At 41.8% G+C, this 26,888-nt stretch overlaps 1 protein-coding gene across 1 annotated transcript; it reads left to right on the forward strand.

Moving 5' to 3' along the window:
- The first annotated feature begins 2,051 nt into the window (after positions 1-2,051).
- Positions 2,052-26,595, forward strand: LOC115566034 (uncharacterized). Its single transcript, XM_030391782.1, is given in 16 exon segments — positions 2,052-2,284; positions 4,833-4,999; positions 5,470-5,547; positions 5,605-7,315; positions 7,640-7,813; positions 8,534-8,710; positions 8,787-8,960; positions 13,835-13,984; positions 16,662-16,811; positions 18,754-18,903; positions 20,831-21,060; positions 21,473-23,318; positions 23,645-23,818; positions 24,531-24,707; positions 24,785-24,958; positions 25,669-26,595. Coding segments are annotated over 16 exon segments (5,670 nt in total). The 5' UTR covers positions 2,052-2,153; the 3' UTR covers positions 25,676-26,595.
- Positions 26,596-26,888: the final 293 nt, after the last annotated feature.

Below are 26,888 nucleotides of genomic sequence, written 5' to 3' on the forward strand. Positions count from 1 at the left end.
AACAGCTTTATATTATTATTATAATTTTCACTAATACAGCCCCGAATTAGTAGTTCTGAAGTCATTAAAAGTACCACTGCATGAAAAGTGGGATTTTCGGCCCCGTAAACGCCCGGAAATCTCCCTAATTTTCGGCAGTTAACGACAATTTACAGGCTGTGAATGTGGCGTTCGTCTGTGCCGAAAATTGTCGGAAACGAACCATGACGTATGTGGAGCTCCCGGAGGTGCGAACGGCTCGAATTTGCATATGAATAGCAGCAAAACCACGCCTTGCCGGAGAATGTGTGGGCTGGCTTGAATATCCTCACTCAGTATTGGATGAAACCACTACTCATAAACAAGCAAAATCACTCGTGATTGGTCACCCTGGGTAATTATAAATGTAAACCCCAGTGAGTATATATATATATATATATATGTTATATATATATATGTATATATATATATATATTATATCGGAATCGGAATCGCCTCTCATGTGACAGCAGTGTGGCACAGAGCTCGGTGAGCTCCCGGCTGCGAAAGGACGGAGGTCGCACAATTCATCAAGACACCCCGCCATCTTGTGCCGTCTTCCTCCTCAGACATCAGGTCCATGGCGGCGCACTTCCAAAGGTCCACCTCATCCTCAGCTAGCACTCTGTCTCGCTTCCAGCAGCTGTAAAAACAATCAATAAAGACGATCAGTACTGCGCGATGCACTGCGTATGGATACAACACATCTATTATTTAATAGAATTATAGTCACATTGACCACAAACGGATCTAATCTAATAAATCTTACCCTCTTTGTCCTCGATCGACTCCGAGCTGAACTCCTCACAGTGTCCGTCGGCGACATTCTTCGTGGCGACCCGGCAAAGCTTCTCCCGTCCGTGCAGACGTCCTCTCGACAATGGCCGGGCCGCTAGCCTAGCTCCTGCTAGCTAGCTTAGCCAAACTTGCTTCGTGTCCAAAAAACACAAACACTTCGACTGTGATGGAGAGTCCAACTCACACACTCACAGCACGTCGTCCGACAACAGTTCACAGTCTGTTAGTGATAAAACACGACACTGTGACGACACACACTGTCCACTGTCAGCTGCTCGACGCCATTAACTCTCCGCTCCTTCTTCCTCGTCACTCACGCTCCGGTCTACCCGGAAGTGTAAAAACTCTACAGGTCATGAACTCACGCAATAAGAATTACTTTTCAACTGCTTTTAAAACATTCAGAACCCATGAAATTATAGAAATACTTTTTTTTCTTTTTACATTTTTAATATCTTAGTTATCTCAAAATATTTCATGCAAATTCTAACTTCTTAACAACTGGCGTTTTATCTTTAACTTGTTCCCAGGAGAGAGAGAGAGAGAGAAAAAAAAGAATAAATAATCTTTTTTACATTACATTGGCCATTGCTAATGACATACACAGTAATTAATCTAGCATACTTTCATTAAATACATCCATTCAAGCTCAAATATAAGGGTCTATAATTAGGCTATACTGAACCTCATCTATTTATAACAGAGATTTTCTTAAAATGAAGTTAACACCTTTTAGAAAAAGGTCACCTGGGGTAAAACTCTCCCTGCTACCCTGATTTCCATTTGTATAGCTCACAGCATTTTCATTTACATTTTAAAGCCTCCCCTAGAATCAGGGGGAGGGGGGTCATGGGGGACAACTGCCAAGCAAGGCCCACATCAATTTCTGACAATTTACGTCAGTTTTCGGTGTTGCCTGCAAATTGCCGCGTGGTGTCGCAAACCTGAAATTCCACGTCAATCTACAGTGCTGCATATTGAGGAAAATCCCACTTTTCATGCAGTGTAATGCAAAAAAAAAAGAGACTGACTAAAACATCGGTATGCGCTGGAAAGGCAGAAATATTAATCACTATATGGGAAACACTGAATTTTTAAGGTGTGGCGGCTTTTATTTTACCGTGGCGGTGCGCCACAGTCAATTACATGTAGGGGAAACCCTGATGCTAGTGCTAGCATTTTGCTCAAAGCATCAGTGTGTCTCAGTACAGCCTGACAGAGCTGCTGAAGTACCACAGGGTAGAAATACTCTGTTACAAGTAAAAGTACTGCATTCACGATTTGACTGCTGTAAAAGTACATTAATCTGTTATCTCAGACTGATTTCAGACCAAAAGATGAGTATTCGTGTGAAGAAAGAGAAGGAGAGCTCAGAGTCTCCAGGATCCAGTTATCTGGCTATGTGGAGTGTCCGGTCCAAACATGCTCCTCCAAGGTTCAGTAATGAACCTGGACCCTCAGACACAAATTAAGACATTGTTTTCACTTAAACTGACCTGATGAAGATGATGCACTGAGGATGAAGACTAAATGTTCTGCTGAAAGATTTATATTCATGATGCTCAACTGCTGCAGAAACTAAGATGGATTTGATTTGATTTCTTTATCTGACACCTGAGAACCTCCACTTCAGAACTTAGACTTCAACAACTTATTCATACATTTGTTGAGATGTTGAAGTGGCTGTAAACTAGGGCTGCCCCCGACCAAGGATTTTCTTGGTTGACCAGTGGTCGTCATTTAGAGCGATTAGTCGACTATTCGACGCATATATATTAAAGAAAAACCATATATACACACATATATATATATATATATATATATATATATATATATATATATATATATATATATATATATGTAATCTCCGCAATAAAGTGGATGCGCCTGTAGAGAGGCTTACACAATAAGTAAAACGGAGTGAGCAGGATAATTTAGCTTCCCCAGTACCAGGGCATGTGAGCGGCGCGAGCGTGGAGCGATTTCACTGGAGCTGAATGAAATTTTAAGTGAGCGGAGAGCGGTTTTTGAGCGGAGCTGTCTGGTATAACTTTGGTCGATGGAGCGAAGCGGCGAACACCCACTTAAGCGGGGAGCGGAAATTCTCGCCGCTCAGCTCCGCTCACAGGCTCTGCCCAGTACACACGAATAGTCTAATACTAGCGCATATAACAATAATAAAATGTATTTATCTCTGCTTTCAAACGTTCAGGCCGCCATGGGCAGGTAGCTAGGCTACTTACATGTTTAAGGTGGTACATCATGTTCATCGTGGAGGAGTGATAGGCGAAGTTTTTCTTGCAAAGTTTGCATGTCACCTTCTTGGGGTCATGCTTCTTCTTTTCAAAATGATCCCATATTTTAGACGTCTTTCCCGAGATGGTTGGCTATTAATTATTAACTGTCTAACCGCGATGTCGAAGGGTCCTGCCGTGTTAAAAAATAAAAACTGTCACTGACAGTGAGTGACTGTCATGACTTCCTGTATCTGGCCCTTCAAATTAAAGCCCTCCAGCCTTCACATAGATTTTGACTTAATTTTGACAAGTGTTTTAATTTTGTTCCTGCGACCAATCGACCAATTAAATTTTGGTCGGCTAATGAGTTTTTGGTCGACCAGTGCTTGGTCGACTATCTGGGGGCAGCCCTACTGTAAACACTATAACAATTCAAAATGTGAGTGAATCTGCTTCACATGTGTTCAGATACATCACCTAGAGCTGCTGGCTGGGCAGATTGGTGGCTGACCTCATTGAGGTGAAGATTTGTTTCTAAAAACAGTCAAGTTTATTTGAATAGCCCAAAATCGTAATACATGACCCAATGGGCTTCACAAACCCATATTAGTTGTTTGAAATGGACAAACCATTGCAAGACAATAAAAGTGCAAACTACAGTAATGACATTGAGAATCAGACATAACATAGAAAGGGCTCTCAGAATGCTTAAAAACTAATGAAGACAATTTATGGTTGGTCATAAGCATGGGGTGAGAGATGAGTTTTTATTCTGGATATAAAAATCCCAACAGAGCTGGCCTCCCTAATCCAGCTGGGTGGGGCACAGTGAGAAAGAGCTCTCTTGCCTGCAGATTTCTTAGTGTATTAAAGAGTTGTGCTGGTAAAAAAGGCGCGATGAGGTCAAATAAACAGATAGTGTTAGTCAATGCAATATTTTGTAAGTTAGCAGTAGAACTTTTTGGTTTTGGGCAGGATCCTAGCAGCCGTAGGGTGGAAAACAGTAAGTTCCAGTAATCAAGTCTGGATGCAACGAAGACTCTTGCTAGAAGGACCAACCATTAGCAGTTCAGCTTTATCTGCGTTGACGAGCAGGAAATCTGATGGCATCCAGTGTTGAACAACACATAGACACTCTTCCAGATTTGATATTTGAGGCTGAGGTTATTTGGCAACGGTTGATAGTACCCAAAGGCAGCTAAATAGAGAATAGCAGTGGACCCAGGACAGACCCCTGTGGAACACCCTATTGCACTTTTGAATAGTCTAATATCAAATTGTTGTGGACTACACAGTGTGTCCTATTGGTCCAATATGAATTGAACCAAGACAGAGCAAATCCTTTAACACCAGTTAGGTGTCAAGCCCATATAGGAGGATATTGTGGTCAGCTTTGTCAAAAGCTCCAGTTCAGTCCAGAAGTAAAAGCAACAAGGTTTCGTTGTGCCAGGGGAAAGTAGAAGATCATTGGTCACTTTAGTACATGCCGTTTCGGTGGAGAGGAATGATCTACAGCCGGATCAAAGGGTTCATTGAGGTTATTACATGACAGATAATCAGTAAGTTGGTATGCAACAGTCATCTGTTGTTCAGCTCTAAATATGTTTTAATCTCATTCTGTAATTTTGGGGGATTTTTTCTACAATATGTGAATTTAGTCTCCAAAGTGTAGATCTTGATTAACTATCGAGGTACATTCCCATGTAAAAAAACCAAATCTGGATATTATGGAGATAACAACGAAAAAATCGTTTTAGTTATGAAGAAATGTCTTTACAGGAAGAGGATTCTTGTCTCTATGGAGAAGCAGCCGTCCTGCTGTGTTTTGTGTCAGGACGTCCTGAAGGATCCGGTCTCTACCAGCTGTGGACACTGGTTCTGCAGACAGTGCATCACCTCAGACTGGGTCCAGTCTGCTTCACCAGGAGACTTCTCCTGTCCCCAGTGTGGAAAAAGATCCAGAACAACAGCTGGACTGTGGATGGACAGTCAGAGCCGAACTGTACAAAGTAAGACTGAACATCTAAACATGTGTTTACATCCTGCTGCTTTTCATGACTTTTATTCAACCTTCCAATAAGTGCGTTCACCCATGTGGACACATATTATCTGAGTGTGGACAGACGTAAACTGTAACCTGACTGGTCAATGGAGGCAGAAACCATGAAGTGCTGATTTCAGTTGACCTTTTACTGTAACTGAAATCACCTCAGAGCTTTGTTCCTCTTCTGTCAGTCAAACATGTACACCGACACACAATCAGAGGCCCAGAGACACCTTTCTGATGCTTTTGGGGTTTATACCTTTCACTCTTTATATTCTTATATTGATCTTTGTTATTGGTGATAAAAATAATCATTAAATCAAATTCTCTCAAATTGTCTTTGTTCTGTCTTAAACATTTGTCTCTTTTCAGTGAATGTTGGTCTGCAGGAGGTTTTAGATGAACATAAGATCAGTCTGAGGAGGAGATGTGAACTTGTGACTGAAGGATGTCAAGAAACAGGAGGTGATGGAACAGGAAGTGATGAAACAGGGAGTGATAAAATAGGAAGTGATGAAACAGTAAGTGGAACCCTCCTCAACAGGATCTACACTGAGCTCTACATCACAGAGGGACAGAGTGAAGAGGTTAATACCCAACATGAAGTTTGGCAGCTTGAGACAGCTTCCAAGAAGATGACCTCCACTGAAACTTCGATCAAGTGCTGCGACATCTTTAAAGCCTCACCTGACCAACAGAGACGCATCAGAGTCGTTCTGACCAACGGCGTCGCTGGAGTTGGAAAAACCTTCTCAGTACAGAAGTTCGCTCTGGACTGGGCAGAGGGCTCCGAAAACCAAGATGTCAGTCTGCTGGTTCTGCTGTCGTTCAGGGAGCTGAACCTGATCAGAGATGAGCAGTACAGTCTTCTCAGGCTGCTCCATGTTTTCCATCCAACATTACAGAAGGTGACAGCAGAGAAGCTCGCTGTCTGTAAACTTCTCTTCATCTTTGACGGCCTGGATGAAAGCAGACTTTCACTGGATTTCAACAACCATGAGGTCGTGTCTGATGTCACACAGAAGTCATCAGTCAGCGTGCTGCTGACAAACCTCATCCAGGGGAAGCTGCTTCCCTCGGCTCTCGTCTGGATAACTTCCCGTCCTGCAGCAGCCAATCAGATCCCTCCTTCATGTGTGGACAGGGTAACAGAAGTACGAGGCTTCACTGATGCCCAGAAGGAGGAGTACTTCAGGAGGAGGTCCAGTGATGAAGATCTGTCCAGCAGAATCATCTCACATATCAAGACCTCTAGGAGCCTCCACATCATGTGTCTGATCCCAGTCTTCTGCTGGATCACTGCTACAGTTCTGGAGCACATGTTGACTACAGATCAGAGAGGAGAGCTGCCCAAGACCCTGACTAACATGTACTCACACTTCCTGGTGGTTCAGACAAAGAGGAAGAAGAAGAAGTACAATGAGGGACGTGAGACGAGTCCACAGCTGACGGAGGTTGACAGCGAAGTTCTTCTAAAGCTGGGGAGGCTGGCAGCTGAACAGCTGGAGGAAGGAAACATAATGTTCTACCAAGAAGACCTGGAGCGCTGTGGTCTTAATGTCACAGAGGCCTCGGTTTACTCAGGAGTTTGTACAGAGATCTTCAGAAGAGAGAGTGTGATCTTCCAGAAAAAAGTCTACTGCTTTGTTCATCTGAGCGTTCAGGAGTTTCTGGCTGCAGTCTACATGTTTCACTGTCACACCAACAGAAACTCAAAGGTCCTGGAGGACTTCCTGAGAGGACAGAGTTCCTCATCCCTGGATGACTTTCTCAGCAGAGCCATGGAGAAATCCCTCAAAAGTACAAATGGCCACCTGGACCTGTTTGTTCGCTTCCTTCATGGCCTCTCTCTGCAGTCCAACCAGAGACTCTTAGGAGGCCTGCTGGGTCAGATAAACAACAGTCCAGAAATCATTCAGAGAGTCATCAGCAACCTGAAGGAGATGAACAGTTATAAGACCTCTCCTGACAGAATCATCAATATCTTCCACTGTCTGACAGAGATGAATGACTTATCAATCCATCAGGAGATCCAAGAGTTCCTAAAGTCAGAGAACAGATCAGAGAAGAAACTCTCTGAGATCCACTGCTCAGCTCTGGCCTACATGCTGCAGATGTCAGAAGAGGTTCTGGATGAGTTACACACAGAGAAGTACATCACATCATGGGAAGGAAAACAGAGACTGATTCCAGCTGTGAGGAACTGCAGAAAGGCTCGGTAAGTCCAGATCTGATCCACAGTATGAAGCAACATAAAGCTGAAGCCTTCAGCATTAAAGATCAACACTTTACACACATGCACAATATATAATGTCCGCAAGACCAACGTGTTGTGTAACTAGAATGATTATGTTGCTCAAGGAAACGTATATGGACAGAAGGAGCTCAAGTTTCTAAGTACAAACCTGGTGGTCAGTGACTGACTAGCTCGGGCTGACCAACTGACCAGCTGAGCTACAGCTGCTCATGTTAATGTTCTCTGTGACACAAAATGCATACATTTGATTATAAAGTGTTTTGGTTTTTTAACCTGTATTTACAGATTTATTAACTGTGGACTCTCAGAGACTCACTGTGAAGCCGTGGCCTCAGCTCTGAAGTCCAACCCCTCCCATCTGACAGAGCTGGACCTGAGTCACAACAACCTGCAGGATTCAGGAGTGAAGCTGCTGTCGGCTGGACTGCAGAGTCCAAACTGTAGACTGGAGACTCTGAGGTCAGTTCATGTGTTTTGCTCTCATACAGTGTTTATCCACCAAGTTCAAATCCATAACAAAAGGTTTAAATTCTCTTCAGTTCTACAAATCACAACAACTGTTTTAAAGTTTGTCAGTGTGAATGGTGTGGTTCAGAATTTAGTTTCAACTCAAACTGGACTGGTGTCAGTGAGAAGCTGTAGGATTTATCCTTCAGTTTGTTGAGAAATTAAATCAATATATGTGATTTAGTCATATGTGAGACATCAATATATAACAACTTAAAGGAGTTTAACACATTTTCAGGAATAATATTTTTTAAAGAGAACCTTCAGAAAACAGGTTTTTACAGGAACTGATATATTTCTACATAAAGCTGCTCACACACACACACACACACACACACACACAAAATAAAACTTTCACACACAGAGACACACAGAGTGAAGCAAAAATCCAAAGGCAGCTGTTTGAAGTGTTGAGTTTGATCTGTCACTTCAACATGTGATGATGATTCCATTCAGGAAATTAAAACAGGAGCATCAGTGATGCACTATGTTAGTACAGGATGAATGATGATCATGATGAACCACAATAACACACTGACAAAGTCACTCTACTCATTTTAGAGAAAAGGTCATTGATTAGGACATAGTAATGTTGAGCAGCACATGTTAACCCTGAGCACATCTGTTTGGATTATAAATTGATTTTTATCTCCATTGTTATTCTTTATTCAGATTGAGGAACTGCATTTTGTCAGAGAGCAGCTGTGCGTATTTGGCCTCAGCTCTGATGTCTAACCCTTCCCACCTGAAACAGCTAGACCTGAGTCTCAACAAGAAGCTGCAGGATTCAGGAGTGAAGCTGCTGTGTGGTTTTCTGCAGAGTCCACAGTGTGGACTGCTGACTCTGAGGTCAGACACCATTTCTCAGTTCATAGACTGTTAAAATGTTCGAAGCTGTAAATAATAAAGGTTATTCTTTATTCAGATTGGAGGGCTGCAGTTTGTCAGAGATCAGCTGTGATTCTCTGGCCTCAACACTGAGGTTCAACCCCTCCCATCTGAGAGAGCTGGACCTGAGTGGAAACCAGCTGCAGTATTCCGGAGTGAAGCTGCTATCTGATCTGAAGGAGAGTCCACACTGTAGACTGGAGACTCTGAGGTCAGTAGAGAGTTGGAGTCAGTCCATGCTGGCTCCAGCAGTATTTACTGAACACAGTCAAAGTGAAGATCCAGTATTTCTTGGTTTCCTCAGTGAAGCTTTGAGATGAGAATGGTGACAGGCTTCAGGATCTCAAAGTGTTTGTTTTCTCATCTCAACACTGAAGAACTGATCAGTTCATCGTTGTCACACCTCTCAGATCAGTCTGACTGAAGCCTGCAAATCACTGGCTCTTATTTCAGAGAACCATCATTACATTTAGTAACCATGAGGTCTTTCGACAGAGAAGCTCTGCTGAAGTCCAGAAACCACAGCTGATGTTTTATCGTCAGTCTTTGTATGAACATGTAGGAGCTTTAACATTATAGTTATCTGCCCATCTGTCGTTTGTTTTGTCCAAATACTTTATAACAGGCTCCATATTTACAATGATGAAATATTGATATGTGACTGAGACTCTGGTTTTTAACAGCAGTAAATTATTATTACATTGAGCAGTAAATGTCTCTCTGTTTCTTCAGTAATGATGCGTTCAGGGACTCTTAGCAGTTTATTTCACTGTGTCCTTCAGTGAACCTGCAGTAAAAGACTTGATAAACAAAATGTCTGCAGGTCTGTGAGGCTTCACTCCAACACGTTAACATGAAGCTGACAGGAAGCTGGCCTACACTACACAGCCGCTCACTTGTGGTCTGAACAGGACTGAAGTGCTGCTGGTCTTTATATCACTGACTGACAGCTGATGGAGGGAGTCTCTGTAAACACTCATTTATCACTTCTGCTGTCTCTCTGCTTCTTTTTGTCAGAGTTTAAGTGATGAGGAGGTGGAGGTGTTGAGAGGATCAGCTGTGTCCTGATGATCCAGAGAGATTGAAGCAGCACCATCAGCTGGTCAAAGGAGAGGCTCTGACTGGGCAGAAGGAAAGCTTCATCTTGCAGTGACTGATAGACCAAGAACAACAATTGGTGATGACTGTCAGTGCTGCAGTCTGATCTGCTCTGAGATCAGCTCCACTGTCACACACAATGTCATGTCCACCATCCAAGAACCAAGAACAGAAACAAGTTCATCCAGTCCAAACAAACATTTAGAAGTGTGCACAATAGAAACACAATAAAATTAAAATTGTATTTCCTGTACCTCAACAAATATTAATTTGAAATGCTGAGTCATAATAGCCACTAGATAATGGAGCATCAATAAGTTGGTAACGACTCAACATGACGCTCTACTTTACATGACATTGTACATTAAATGACAGCGTGCACTCATCGACTGTCTTTATGTTGCAGGTGTCACATACAGTGGATCTGCTTGAATGTGTGACCCTGAAGTCGACAGTGTTGGGAAAGTTCACTTTCTACACAAACTAGTTCAAAGTTCAGTTCACAAATTTTAAAATGAACTAGTTCAGTTCATAGTTCATAATTCAACATTTTGAACTAAGTTCACAGTTCCAAAAATGAACTAGTTCATAGTTCTTTTTTTTTCAATATGTTGATGCAAGCTATTATTTTTCATTTTTCAGTTTTAACAATGAAACTGCAGCTCTTCGACTATATTCTGCAAAACCAGGTTGTCCAGCTGCGGCTGGGAGATGAAGACAACGGAGCCGCTACTGTACGCCTTTAATGCATTTGGGTGGTAGAGGATCTGTTTTGGCTGCCGTATATTTTGATTTTTTATTCACTTGCACATACCTTGAAAGGCTCGCCGGGGTGCTTTAGTTCAATGTGCCGTTTCAGGTTTACGGTACAGGATAGAGTACAAATTAAAAATAAAATACATAACAAGTAAATAAATAAATACTTTAACAAAAAAGAAGAAGAAGGAAGGGAAAAATAAAATAATAAATAAATAGATAGTTCAGACAGTGGCTTCAGGGAAAAACTTTTCATAATGAATCAGTAAGGTATTCTTTTTTTGTTATTTAACAAAATCAGAGATTTAAGCAAAGAGCTCAGTTCCAGGAGAAAAGGAGCAGATTTAGGTAGTGATTTTGCAAAGTTTTGTTTGTGAATAAAACATTTTGCATAGGATAACAAAGTTTATCATGTGTTCAAGAGCATTAACTTCTGGGTTAACAGCAAATACCATGTTAAGGATAAGTGAATGGACAGAGTTAGCAGCATCAAAAAAATGAGATTCAACATCACTCCAAAACTTTTTAGATATATCAAAATAAAAAAACAGATGTGAAGCCTTCATTTGTTTTTGCCTCCATGCTTAGCACATTGATGACGCATGCACGGTGCGACTCTGTGGAGGCTGGTGTTGCCAGTGTTCTGTCCGTTCAGGACGAATTCATCTGTGTTCGTTTGGTACTGCCTCACTGCATGTTTGATATGCAGCTGTTTCTGTCTGAAATAGTTAAGTTTCGTTTTGATCGAAAGTAAAGCGAGCTGCACGTTGAAACCTCTCGTCCAGTGTCCTTTTTATACACAACAGTCAGATTGGGTGTTTTTCCACTACATATTAAGCCTGTTCATGGTGTGTTTTAGCCGGTTTTCGCCTGGAAGGCTCGATGGAAATCTGGCACTGTCTTGAACGCAGTTAAACTGTGAGAACGCGCCGTTCACAAACGCCAGAATGAACGCGTTCACAATAACGTTCATCAGGCAGAAATACAGTACGTTCAGTTCACGTTCGCCCAAAATATGAACGAGTTCATGAACGATCGTTCATTGAACGCGTTCAGGCACAACACTGGAAGTCGACCTGTGGAGCTTCTGAAGTCCGTGGTGAAGCGGTTCTGATCAGTAGCATTGATGTTTTGGAGCTCCTGCTGGAGCTGCTTTCTGCCAGCAGGTGTCACCATTTATGTGTTTTCCCTCAAACTGAACTGATGATGTGAGGATTTTTTCTGATTTAATTTGGTCAAAAATGAAATGTAATCATTATTAGTTCAACTTGATTTAAAGATACAATCTGTCAGATTTCAGCATTCCAATGTCTCAAATGGACTCCCGCTTTGTTTCATATGTTGTTCAAAGTTTACTTTTCAATGCCCTGCAAGGTGATGATGCCAGCAGCCATTGTGATAGGAAGCAGCAAAAACAAATATTCTTACTGTGAACCAATGAAGTGCAGCCAAGGTGTCAACCACGACCCTGAACCCTGTATTGCACACTTTATGACCAAATACCTGCAGAACTAAAGACACACAGCAGCCTCAGAATTTGACTGCAGTATAAGTGCATTCATCTGTTATTGTAACAACTGAAGGTGGAGCTCATTTTTAATACTTCAATCTCCAATAACGTGATATTTTGATAGTTTATTGATATTTTGCATTTACAATCAGATTGCGAAAGTAACTAACGTTGTGCAATATATGTAATGGAGAAAAAAGTACAATATTTACCTCTAAAAATGTGTGAAACCAATAATTAAGAATCATTTTAATTCAATTAGAGAGGCCAATAAAGCAACACACACACACACACACAGAGTTTGGATTTGCTTGAACATTCAGGAAAGATGAAGAAAACTCAGAGACACTGATGACTTATGTTTAAATAGTTTATCCAAACAAGATCATGGAGTCACACAATAACAGCACAACTAGATGCACAGAGCATTGTCAAGTTAATCCTCATGAACCCCCCCAATGTTCAGATTATATCCAGAGCAGCTCTCACACACATGGTGATTTGTTACAACAAATAAGTAGAACGTTACTGCAGAGCTTCTCATCTCTGACTAAGTGAGGAATAGAAAGAAAAGTGCATAGAAGCCAGTAAGCCTGCTAGATATATCGAGGGCCATCCTACAAGTTTACATGAACAACAGCCTCAGTTTGTCAGAGATCCGTTTTGTGGACATTTCTACAAAAGATCATAAGAGACATAAACTCATGAATCAGACGTCACTATGCTCTCATCCAAACCTTAACAGCCCTAACTTTTATACAGGGTGTTTACAAACATCTTATCTTGGAAGGCCAGTCTGTTTTTCTCCCACAACACACACACACAGAGGGGAGGGGCCACACTGACTCTGTGATACAGGCTCATGATAACAGAGAACATGAAAGTGAAAGCGCTCAGTCAGCTGTTCACTCCATTTTGACTCAATGTAGCAGAAAGAAGTCTGAGGAGACAAACTGAAGTCTGAGGAGACAAACTGCAGTCTGAGGCTGGTGAGTGTTAAAACAACACTTTTCTTCTTTTACTGTCCGAGTGTCTGAGTCAGTTTGTCTCTGTGGACTGTCGAGGAAAGAAATGTGAGAATGAAGTTGACAGTTTGATTCTTCCTGAGTCCTGATTGGCTGAATAAAACACATTAAACTACTGTAACTAAAGAAAAGGAGCCCAGAGGGAAAGAAACCTGACCAGGTGCTTTTATTTTATTTAACTGCGTATGTGTGTGTGTGTGTGTGTGTGTGTTACTTCCTGTTTTCAGTCCTTCCTCAGTGATTGGCCACAGGCAGCGGTATTTCTAGATATACTCCAGCCTGCTCTCACTGCAGGACACACACACACACACACACACACACACACACACACACACTCACAAAGTAATGAAGTAGTAACAAAATGTAACTGCACAACCAAACTGTTTGAACCATCAGTGTGTATTGATCTGTAGATGGTGTTTTGTAAAGTTCAGTATTATATTGAGCTCTGTGGCTCCTCTAATAGAATCAGCAGCACAATGATCTATAATGGATCAATATAGAAGATAAGAAACAGATAAAAAAACACAAATACTTGTGTCCTGTCACACTGACACTGACAGGGTTGCCAGATGCTTTTATTTTGTTAAACTGTGCATGAGTGTGTCCTCTCAGTCCTGCTTCAGACTGATGAACAAACTGGTTTCCTGATTCTTGTTCTGAGCTCACAGTCAGTGTCACTGTTTCTCCTCTCAGACTGACTTCAGATCAGAAGATGAGTGTTCGTGTGGAGGAAGAGGAGGACAGATCAGAGTCTCCAGGAACCAGCTGTGTGTCTCTGAAGAGTGAACGGTCCAGACATGCTCCTCCAAGGTTCAGTGATGAACCTGGACCCTCAGACACAAAGTAAGACACTGTTTTATTTAATTAAACTTTATGTGCCAACAGCCCACTCCAAATAAAAACCAGCACAGAGTCAAAGGGGTGTAAGTAGGTTAATGGCAGTTAGTGTTGGTTTAGAAGCAGTGGGTTCCAACCTTCATGTTCAAACTGTATTAACTTTGCTGATCCTCTGATGTTTCATCTAGCGCCATCATCAGGTCAACATGTTAATATGTTCAATACTTTATGACAAAAAACCTGCAGAACTAAAGACGTTCACATCAGCCTCAGCTGACTCTGTTTACTGACAATTAGCCAATGTTAGCATGCTAACACAACTGAACTAAGATAAACATATTGAACATGATACCTGCTAAACACCTGCATTTTAGCATTCAATCAATCAATCAATTAACTTTATTTATAAAGCACTTTTCATACATGAGTATGTAGCACAAAGTGCTTTACACAGGAAACATAAAACAATAATAAAGAAAGCCCCTCCCTCCCACCCTCCGTACTATATACATGCACACATACGTACACACACATACACACACACACACACACACACACACACACACACACTCTTACTACAGGAAATAAGGAGACATGGCAAGGCACTGAGGAAACGCCACCTTTGGGGCCGTCCACACTGGGAGGAGTCACAGGCTGTGCCACGGGGGGCACCAGTGCCCAGGCCCCCCGACCCTGACAGACAACGACTGGCTGGGCCAAAGGGACCCAGGGACAGCACCCCCAGCAGCATCCCAGACACAGCTCCCAGTGTGGACGACCCCCCTGAGGAAACTCTGGAGTTAACCCTTAAAAACCAAAAACATAAGATAAGATAAAAACCCTGACAAAAGATAATTTAATGAAGTGAACAGTTAAAAAGATAAAATGCATAAGATAATAATAAATAAAATAAAATAGTATCGAAGATAAATAATAAAAATTTAAAAAATTAAAAATTATTTAAGATGAAAATAGTTTAAAAAAACAAAAAAACAAAAACAAAACAAGATAGGAACAACAACATAAAATACGATAGAACCACATAAGAATGGAATAAGAATTTAAAATATTAGTTAAAAGCCTAATTAAAAAGGTGTGTCTTTAACCTTCCCTTAAAAATATCAACAGTCTCTGCAGACCTGAGGTTCTCCGGAAGGCTGTTCCACAAGCGGGGGCCATAGTGGCTAAATGCCGCCTCACCGTGGGTTTTAGTTCTTGGTTTTGGTATGGATGAAAGGCCAGAGCCGGAGGACCTCAGGGTCCGCGAGGGTTGATATGGTAAAAGCAGGTCAGATAAGTAGGAGGGCGCAATGCCGTTAAGACATTTAAAAACCAGTAAAAGAACCTTAAAATCGATCCTGAAGCGCACAGGGAGCCAATGCAGTGACTCTAAAACTGGTGTAATGTGCTCCCGCCCTCTGGTCCTCGTCAGCACTCGTGCGGCTGAGTTTTGTAATAATTGGAGATTTAGAGTACTCTTTTTGGGAAGACCAGAGAGCAGGGCATTACAATAATCTAAGCGACAGGAAATAAAAGCATGCATTAGCACCTCCGTACTGGCCTGGGAGAGAAACGGGCGGACTCTGGCTATGTTCTTAAGATGATAAAAACCTATTTTTGTCATATTTCTGATATGTGGAATAAAATTCAGCTCAGAATCAAAAATCACGCCCAGATTTTTTACTGATTGTGTTGGTTTAAAATGTTGTAGTTTTGGAAAAAGTTTCTCTCTCTGGCCTTCAGGACCTATAACTAAAACCTCAGTTTTGTCCTGGTTGAGCTGTAGGAAATTCACTGCCATCCATGACTTGATGTCTACAATGCAGTTAAGAAGGGCATCAATTTGATCTGTTTCATCAGGAGACACGGCAATGTACAGTTGTGTGTCATCAGCGCATTGTCACTGTGAGCATCTTAGCATGCTGGTGCAAGCATTTAGGTCAAGGCACCATTTTGTCTCAGTACAGCCTGACAGAGCTGCTAAAGTACTACAGTGCAGAAAATACTCTGTTACAAGTAAAAGTACTGCATTCACAATTTGACTACAGTAAAGGTACATTAATCTGTTATTGTACCTACTGAAGGTGGAGCTTATTTTAAATACTTTAATCTCCAATAATACGTCATCATTTATTAGTTTATTGATATTTTGTATTAATTATCAGAATAATCAATGAAACTAATGTTGTTCAATATATGTAGTGGAGTAAAAAGTACAATATTCCTCTCTGAAATGTGTGAAACCAACAACCCTAAATTATTTTAATTCAAACTGAGACACTAATAGTGACACACACACACACACACACACACACACACACACACAAAGAGGAGGAGACACACTGACACTGACAGTGTTGTCAGGTGCTTTTATTTTGTTAAACTGCGTGTGAGCATGTGTGTGTGTGTTTGTGTTACTTCCTGTTTTCAGTCCTTCCTCAGTGATATGGACAGTGATTGGCCACAGGGAGCGGTATTTCCAGATACACACCAGCCTGCTCTCACTGCAGGACACACACACACACACGCACGCACACACACACACACACACACACACACACACAAAAAACAAAACACAGATAATTGTGTCCTGTCCTCTCAGTCCTGCTTCAGACTGATGAACTAACTGGTTTCCTGATTCTTGCCCTGAGCTCACAGTCAGTGTCACTGTTTCACCTCTCAGACTGACTTCAGATCAGAAGATGAGTGTTCGTGTGGAGGAAGAGGAGGACAGATCAGAACCTCCAGGATCCATCTGTGTGTCTCTGAAGAGTGAACGGTCCAGACATGCTCCTCCAAGGTTCAGTGATGAACCTGGACCCTCAGACACAAAGTAAGAGGCAGTTTGGGTCATCATACTGTAATATTTATACTTATGTCATAGTCATAGTTTTTTTCTCTGGTTATAATGCTCTCACACAGCCATCATGAACTCCCCTGCATGGGTTTGGAATGAAGATTCGTCTACTATTGTAAAGAAATACTATTCTTATTATTTGTTTCAAGAGAGGAGTTATCTAAGTCAGAGTCCTGCACGGGTGAAAAATAATGTACTGTGTCGGACACAGATGCGGATCGGGTCGGACGCCTGGAGAGGCGGGTCGGGTTTTACGATTGCCATTTTCAAGGCATCACTCAAATCAGTCATTATTAGCGACACAAATGATAAGCATTTATATTTCATATGAGCTAATTCATGCGTGCTTGCGCCCGGATGCGGTTTAAAGTATGGCAGGTTCGGGCGGGTGTGGGTTTGCAAAATAAGACCTGTGCAGGACTCTGATCTAAGTGACCATTTTAATCCTCTAGCTAATTATCAAGCTAAATATCCAACATGCTAGTTAGAGTCAAGGACCGCGGTGGAAGACGAAGGTAAAATATTTCCTTTCTCTAACACTAGATTTATTTATGCCAACGGTTTTACATGAAATCGGATTTTTTGTGAATATACAATAACAAACTAGATGTTTCTGATAATCTTCAACTCACCGTACAGTCAGTCATAGACAACATTTATGTCATTTTGTAACTAATTCATGGCTGCTTCGGAGCGGCACACAGACCCACCATCTGTCACCGTGTGTGTGTGTTTGTGTGTGTGTGCGAGTGGAGAAGCCTCTTGGTTCGAAAACAGTTTTATATTATTTTTATTATTTTCACTAATACATCCCCGAATTAGTAGTTCTGAAGTCATTAAAAGTAATGCAAAAAAAGAGACTGACTGAAACGTCGGTATGCGCTGGAAAGGCAGAAATATTAATCAATGTATGGGAAACACTGAATTTTTAAGGTGTGGCGGCTTTTATTTCGCTGGGCAGTGCGCCACAGTCAATTACATGTAGGGGAAACCCTGATGCTGGTGCTAGCATTTAGCTCAAAGCATCAGTGTGTCTCAGTACAACCTGACAGAGCTGCTTAAAGGGATAGTTGGTGTTTTTTGAAGTGGGGGCATATAAAGTACATATCTATAGTCGATCTGTTTCCTACCGTAATCAGCGATCAGCGCAGCCTCAGTTTGGAGAAGTAGAGAGCCGCTCCAGCCCAGAGGCTCAGCTTTGTACTGCAGTGAACGGGGTTCAGCTAAAAAGCGAAATTAACCACCTAAAACAAGACTCACCTAAAAAAATTTACATCAGTTCAAGTGTACGTTGTATAGGTAAAATTCACACCGCTTTACATCGCCGTCAGACCACACTTTCTTTTGGCACTACATTTTCTCAACCACAGAACCTCCGTATCCCTACGCATTAGCGTAACTGGGCAACAGCTGATCTGCGAGCGGCGGCTGGACGAGAGGTTTACTTTAGATAAAAACGAAATTTAACTCTCCGTATCCTTCCACATTAGCGCTCATGCGTAGGGATACAGGGGTTCTGCGGTTTGAGAAAATGTAGTGCCAAAAGAAAGCGCAGTCTGACGGCGATGTAAAGCGGTGTGAATTTTACCTATACAACATACACTTGACCTGAAATAGATTTTTTTAGGTGAGTCTTGTTTTAGGTGGTTAATTTCGCTTTTTTGCTGAACCCCGTTCACTGCAGTACAAAGCTGAGCCTCTGGGCTGGAGCAGCTCTCTACTTCTCCAAACTGAGGCTGCGCTGAGCGGTGATTACGGTAGGAAACAGATCGACTATAGATATGTACTTTATATGCCCCCACTTCAAAAAACCAGAACTATCCCTTTAAGTACCACAGTGTAGAAATACTCTGTTACAAGTAAAAGTACTGCATTCACAATTTGACTGCTGTAAAAGTACATTAATCTGTTATCTCAGACTGATTTCAGACCAAAAGATGAGTATTCATGTGAAGGAAGAGAAGGACAGGTCAGAGTCTCCAGGATCCAGTTATCTGGCTATGAGGAGTGTCCGGTCCAAACATGCTCCTCCAAGGTTCAGTAATGAACCTGGACCCTCAGACACAAAGTAAGACACTGTTTTCACTGTAAATTGACCTGATGAAGATGATGCACTGAGGATGAAGACTAAATGTTCTGCTGAAAGATTTATATTCATGATGCTAAACTGCTGCAGAAACTAAGATGGATTTGATTTGATTTCTTTATCTGACACCTGAGAACCTCCACTTCAGAACTTAAACTTCAACAACTTATTCATACATTTGTTGAGACGTTGAAGTGGCTGTAAACATTATAACAATTCAAAATGTTAGTGAATCTGCTTCACATGTGTTCAGATACATCACCTAGAGCTGCTGGCTGGGCAGATTGGTCGCTGACCTCATTGAGGTGAAGATTTGTTTCTAAAAACAGTCAAGTTTATTTGAATAGCCCAAAATCGTAATACATGACCCAATGGGCTTCACAAACCCATATTAGTTGTTTGAAATGGACAAACCATTGCAAGACAATAAAAGTGCAAACTACAGTAATGACATTGAGAATCAGACATAAAATAGAAAGGGCTCTCAGAACTCTTAAAAACTAATGAAGACAATTTATGGTTGGTCATAAGCATGGGGTGAGAGATGAGTTTTTATTCTGGATATAAAAATCCCAACAGAGCTGGTCTCCCTAATCCAGCTGGGTGGGGCACAGTGAGAAAGAGCTCTCTTGCCTGCAGATTTCTTAGTATATCGAAGAGTGTGTGCTGGTAAAAAAGGCGCGATGAGGTCAAATAAACAGATAGTGTTAGTCAATGCAATATTTTGTCAGTTAGCAGTAGCACTTTTTGGTTTTGGGCGGGATCCTAGCAGCCGTAGGGTGGAAAACAGTAAGTTCCAGTAATCAAGTCTGGATGCAACGAAGACTCTTGCTAGAAGGACCAACCATTAGCAGTTCAGCTTTATCTGCGTTGACGAGCAGGAAATCTGATGGCATCCAGTGTTGAACAACACATAGACACTCTTCCAGATTTGATTATTTGAGGCTGGGGTTATTTGGCAAAATTGGCACAAATAGTTGCGGGTTGTCTGCATAACTGTGAAAATTAATTATTAAATTAATTATTAATTAACGGTTGATAGTACCCAAGGGCAGCATATAAATAGAGAATAGCAGTGGACCCAGGAACACCCTATTGCACTTTTGAATAGTCTAATATCATATTGTTGTGGACTACACAGTGTGTCCTATTGGTCCAATATGAATTGAACCAAGACAGAGCAAAGCCTTTAACACCAGTTAGGTGTCAAGCCCATATAGGAGGATATTGTGGTCAGCTTTGTCAAAAGCTGCAGTTCGGTCCAGAAGTAAAAGCAACAAGGTTTGGTTGAGCCAGTGGAAAGTAGAAGATCATTGGTCACTTTAGTAGATGCCGTTTCGGTGGAGAGGAATGATCTACAGCTGGATCAAAGGGTTCATTGAGGTTATTACATGACAGATAATCAGTAAGTTGGTATGCAACAGTCCTTTTTGGGGATATTGGGAAGGATGGGAAGGTTAGAGATGGGTTTGTAATTTTTGAGGATTTTGGGATCGAGGTTTATTTTTTGAGTTGAGGTTTAGTAACAGCAGATTTAAAGGTTGAGGGCACAACACTAGTGGCAAGGTTCTCCTGTCCAAAAACATCTGAAGGCGAAGAATACCACTTGAATGTGAGACCATCCGTGCCAGGGGTCTTACTGACTATCAACATCATTGTTCCCCTAATTTCTGCTTTAAGTTCATCCCAAAGCATGGATGGCAACACATCCATCTGTTGTTCAGCTCTTAATATGTTTTAATCTCATTCTTTAATTTTGGGGGATTTTTTTACAATATGTGAATTTAGTCTCCAAAGTGTAGATCTTGATTAACTATCAAGGTACATTCCCCTGTATAAAAAACAAATCTGGATATTATTGAGATAACAACCAACAAATCGTTTTAGTTATGAAGAAATGTCTTTACAGGAAGAGGATTCTTGTCTCTATGGAGAAGCAGCCGTCCTGCTGTGTTTTCTGTCAGGACGACCTGAAGGATCCGGTCTCTACCAGCTGTGGACACTGGTTCTGCAGACAGTGCATCACCTCAGACTGGGTCCAGTCTACTTCACCAGGAGACTCCTCCTGTCCACAGTGTGGAAAGAGATCCAGAACAACAGCTGGACTGTGGATGGACAGTCAGAGCCGAACTGTACAAAGTAAGACTGAACATCTAAACATGTGTTTACATCCTGCTGCTTTTCATGACTTTTATTCAACCTTCCAATAAGTGCGTTCACCCATGTGGACACATATATTATCTGAGTGTGGACAGATGTACACTGTAACTTGACTGGTCAATGGAGGCAGAGACCATGAAGTACTGATTTCAGTTGACCTTTTAGTGTAACTAAAGTCACATCAGTACTTTGTTCCTCTGCTGTCAGTCTAACATGTACACTGACACACAATCAGAGGCCCAGAGACACATTTCTGATGCTTTTGGGGTTTATACCTTTCACTTCTTTATATATTCTTATATTGATCTTTGTTATTGGTGATAAAAATAATCATTAGATCAAATTCTCTCAAATTTTCTTTGTTCTGTCTTAAACATTTGTCTCTTTTCAGTGAATGTTGGTCTGCAGGAGGTTTTAGATCAACATAAGATCAGTCTGAGGAGGAGATGTGAACGTGTGACTGAAGGATGTCAAGAAACAGGGGGTGATGGAACAGGAAGTGATGAAACAGGGAGTGATAAAATAGGAAGTGATGAAACAGGAAGTGGAACCCTCCTTAACAGGATCTACACTGAGCTCTACATCACAGAGGGACAGAGTGAAGAGGTTAATACCCAACATGAAGTTTGGCAGCTTGAGACAGCTTCTAAGAAGATGACCTCCACTGAAACTTCGATCAAGTGCTGCGACATCTTTAAAGCCTCACCTGACCAACAGAGACGCATCAGAGTCGTTCTGACCAACGGCGTCGCTGGAGTTGGAAAAACCTTCTCAGTACAGAAGTTCGCTCTGGACTGGGCAGAGGGCTCCGAAAACCAAGATGTCAGTCTGCTGGTTCTGCTGTCGTTCAGGGAGCTGAACCTGATCAGAGATGAGCAGTACAGTCTTCTCAGGCTGCTCCATGTTTTCCATCCAACATTACAGAAGGTGACAGCAGAGAAACTCGCTGTCTGTAAACTTCTGTTCATCTTTGACGGCCTGGATGAAAGCAGACTTTCACTGGATTTCAAGAACCATGAGGTCGTGTCTGATGTCACACAGAAGTCATCAGTCAGCGTGCTGCTGACAAACCTCATCCAGGGGAAGCTGCTTCCCTCGGCTCTTGTCTGGATCACTTCCCGACCTGCAGCAGCCAGTCAAATCCCTCCTTCAAGTGTTGACAGGATAACAGAAGTACGAGGCTTCACTGATGCCCAGAAGGAGGAATACTTCAGGAGGAGGTCCAGTGATAAAGATCTGTCCAGCAGAATCATCTCACACATCAAGACCTCTAGGAGCCTCGACATCATGTGTCTGATCCCTGTCTTCTGCTGGATCACTGCTACAGTTCTGGACCACATGTTGACTACAGATCAGAGAGGAGAGCTGCCCAAGACCCTGACTGACATGTACTCACACTTCCTGGTGGTTCAGACAAAGAGGAAGAAGAAGAAGTACAATGAGGGACGTGAGACAAGTCCACAGCTGACGGAGGCTGACAGCGAAGTTCTTGTAAAGCTGGGGAGGCTGGCAGCTGAACAGCTGGAGGAAGGAAACATCATGTTCTACCAAGAAGACTTGGAACGGTGTGGTCTTAACGTCACAGAGGCCTCGGTTTACTCAGGAGTTTGTACAGAGATCTTCAGAAGAGAGAGTGTGATCTTCCAGAAAAAAGTCTACTGCTTTGTTCATTTGAGCGTTCAGGAGTTTCTGGCTGCAGTCTACATGTTTCACTGTCACACCAACAGAAACTCAAAGGTCCTGGAGGACTTCTCGAGAGGACAGAGTTCCTCATCCCTGGATGACTTTCTCAGCAGAGCCATGGAGAAATCCCTCAAAAGTACAAATGGCCACCTGGACCTGTTTGTTCGCTTCCTTCATGGCCTCTCTCTGGAGTCCAACCAGAGACTCTTAGGAGGCCTGCTGGGTCAGATAAACAACAGTCCAGAAATCATTCAGAGAGTCATCAGCAACCTGAAGGAGATGAACAGTTATAAGATCTCTCCTGACAGAAGCATCAATATCTTCCACTGTCTGACAGAGATGAATGACTATTCAATCCATCAGGAGATCCAAGAGTTCCTGAAGTCAGAGAACAGATCAGAGAAGAAACTCTCTGAGATCCACTGCTCAGCTCTGGCCTACATGCTGCAGATGTCAGAAGAGGTTCTGGATGAGTTACACACAGAGAAGTACATCACATCATGGGAAGGAAAACAGAGACTGATTCCAGCTGTGAGGAACTGCAGAAAGGCTCGGTAAGTCCAGATCTGATCCACAGTATAAAGCAACATAAAGCTGAAGCCTTCAGCATTAAAGATCAACACTTTACACACATGCACAATATATAATGTCCGCAAGACCAACGTGTTGTGTAACTAGGATGATTATGTTGCTCAAGGAAACGTATATGGACAGAAGAAGCTCAAGTTTCTAAGTACAAACCTGGTGGTCAGTGACTGACTAGCTCGGGCTGACCAACTGACCAGCTGAGCTACAGCTGCTCATGTTAATGTGCTCTGTGACACAAAATGCATACATTTGATTATAAAGTGTTTTGTTTTGTTTTAACCTGTATTTACAGATTTATTAACTGTGGACTCTCAGAGACTCACTGTGAAGCCGTGGCCTCAGCTCTGAAGTCTAACCCTTCCCATCTGACAGAGCTGGACCTGAGTCACAACAACCTGCAGGATTCAGGAGTGAAGCTGTTGTCGGCTGGACTGCAGAGTCCAAACTGTAGACTGGAAACTCTGAGGTCAGTTTATGTGTTTTGCTCTTGTACACTGTTTATCCACCAAATTTAATTCCATAACAGAAGGTTAAAATTCACTTCAGTTCTCTTTACAAATCACAACAACTGTTTTAAAGTTTGTCGTGTGAATGGTTCGGTTCAGAATTTAGTTTCAACTCAAACTGGACTGGTGTCAGTGAGAAGCTGTAGGATTTATCCTTCAGTTTGCTGAGAAATTAAATCAATATATGTGATTTAGTCATATGTGAGACATCAATATATAAGAACTTAAAGGAGTTTAACACATTTTCAGGAATAATGTTTTTTAAAGAAAACCTTCAGAACACAGGTTTTTACAGGAACTGATATATTTCTACATAAAGCTGCTCACACACACACACACAAAATAAAACTCTCACACACAGAGACACACACAGAGTGAAGCAAAAATCCAAAGGCAGCTGTTTGAAGTGTTGAGTTTGATCTATCACTTCAACATGTGATGATGCTTCCATTCAGGAAATTAAACCAGGAGTATCAGTGATGCACTATGTTAGTACAGGATGAATGATGATCATGATGAACCACAATAACACACTGACAAAGTCACTCTACTCATTTTAGAGAAAAGGTCATTGATTAGGACATAGTAATGTTGAGCAGCACATGTTAACCCTGAACACATCTGTTTGGATTATAAATTGATTTTTATCTCCATTGTTTATTCTTTATTCAGATTGAGGAACTGCATTTTGTCAGAGAGCAGCTGTGCGTATTTGGCCTCAGCTCTGATGTCTAACCCTTCCCACCTGAAACAGCTAGACCTGAGTCTCAACAAGAAGCTGCAGGATTCAGGAGTGAAGCTGCTGTGTGGTTTTCTGCAGAGTCCACAGTGTGGACTGGTGACTCTGAGGTCAGACACCATTTCTCAGTTCATAGACTGTTACAGTGTTCGAAGCTGTACATTCATAAAGGTTATTCTTTATTCAGATTGGAGGGCTGCAGTTTGTCAGAGATCAGCTGTGATTCTCTGGCCTCAACACTGAGGTTCAACCCCTCCCATCTGAGAGAGCTGGACCTGAGTGGAAACCAGCTGCAGTATTCCGGAGTGAAGCTGCTGTCTGATCTGAAGGAGAGTCCACACTGTAGACTGGAGACTCTGAGGTCAGTAGAGGGTTGGAGTCAGTCCATGCTGGTTCCAGCAGTATTTACTGAACACAGTCAAAGTGAAGATCCAGTATTTCCTGGTTTCCTCAGTGAAGCTTTGAGATGAGAATGGTGACAAGCTTCAGGATCTCAAAGTGTTTTTTAGAGAACCATCATTACATTTAGTAACCATGAGGTCTTTCGACAGAGCAGAAGCTCTGCTGAAGTCCAGAAACCACAGCTGATGTTTTATCGTCAGTCTTTGTATGAACATGTAGGAGCTTTAACATTATAGTTATCTGCCCATCTGTCGTTTGTTTTGTCCAAAAACAGGCTCCATATTTACAATGATGAAATATTGATATGTGACTGAGACTCTGGTTTTTAACAGCAGTAAATTATTATTACATTGAGCAGTAAATGTCTCTCTGTTTCTTCAGTAATGATGCATTCAGGGACTCTCAGCAGTTTATTTCACTGTGTCCTTCAGTGAAACCTGCAGAGTAATAAGACTTGGTGAACAAAGTGTCTGCAGGTCTGTGAGTCTCTCTCCAACATGTTAACATGAAGCTGAAAGGAAGCTGGCTACGCTACACAGCCGCTCCACTTGTGGTCTTAACAGGACTGAAGTCCTGCTGGTCTTTATATCACTGACTGACAGCTGATGGAAGGAGTCTCTTTAAGCACTCATTTAACACTTCTGTTGTCTCTTTTCGTCTCTCTGTCAGAGTCTGATTGATGAGGGAGGTGGAGGTGTTGAGAGGATCAGCTGTGTCCTGAAGATCAAGAGTGGTTGAAGCAGCACCATCAGATGGTGGGTGGAGAGGCTCTGACCAGGTAGAGAGGAGAGCTTCATCCATTAGTGACTGACGGACCAATCACAACAGGTGGCGATGACTGTCCGTGCTGTAGTCTGAACTGCTCTGAGATCAGCTCCACTGTCACACACAATGTCCAGGCCATCATCAAGATCCATGTGTTGGGGCGCCGGGGTTGTAGCTCCAGTAACTGCCAGTCCAGTCCAAATCATACATTTAGAAGTGAACAAAATAAAAACATAATAACATTAATCTTACTTCCTATTGCTTCAACAAATATTTATTTACCAATATATTTTAAAGAACCGTTTTTATACACTATAGCGAAACTTCAGCGGTTTGTCAGTTGTGCAGCTTCAGGGGAAGAAATAGTTGTCACATTGACAGTTTAAGTTACTGAGCATGTAAAAATATGGGGTTTGAGCCATGAATTACCTTATTTATTAATTTATTTATTTATCATTCATCTACACTTTTTCATCTTAAAATATTTAAACTACATTGGCCAAATTCAAAAAGGGTATCTATAATATTGGGGAAGGCAAGCTGAGCCCTTGAATAATAGGACAGTATTTGAATGAAATGATAAGACAGCAGTAGAACAGAACATTAATGTGTAAAATACACTCATGTTAAACAGACTTTAAATCTTTTGTCAGATATCAGACTAATGGATTCACAGATATTGAGAATTGTATATTTCTCAGGAAAAAAACATTTACACTGCAATTTTGATAATCTTGTAGAGTAAATGTTTTTGTTTTGTTCACCTTTTGTACATTTTTGCACTGCTTGCACTTTTGGGAAAACACTTCAATAAATGTACTGTTCATATCAGTTTTGACTATGCCATTGTTTTTTATGTGTTGAGGACATTTGTGTTTTGTGTTTGACACACATGCCTTGTTTCCCTCAAAAAACAAAAAACATTGCTCAATAGTTGCCTGACCTGACCACAAGAACTTGAGACAAAAGGTCCTGCTCAACTTCAGGCAACCTGGGCCTCTACAAAGCATATTCACTCCTAACCCTGCTGTTTAAAGGTCACTTAGGCTAACCTGCAGGTCTAGAACAAGACAAACAAGACCACGGACGGTCACAGCAGGCACGTGCACACATAAGGCCCCAAG

The sequence above is a fragment of the Sparus aurata genome, chromosome 16 (genome assembly GCF_900880675.1).
Source record: "Sparus aurata chromosome 16, fSpaAur1.1, whole genome shotgun sequence".
Lineage (NCBI taxonomy): Eukaryota > Metazoa > Chordata > Actinopteri > Spariformes > Sparidae > Sparus > Sparus aurata.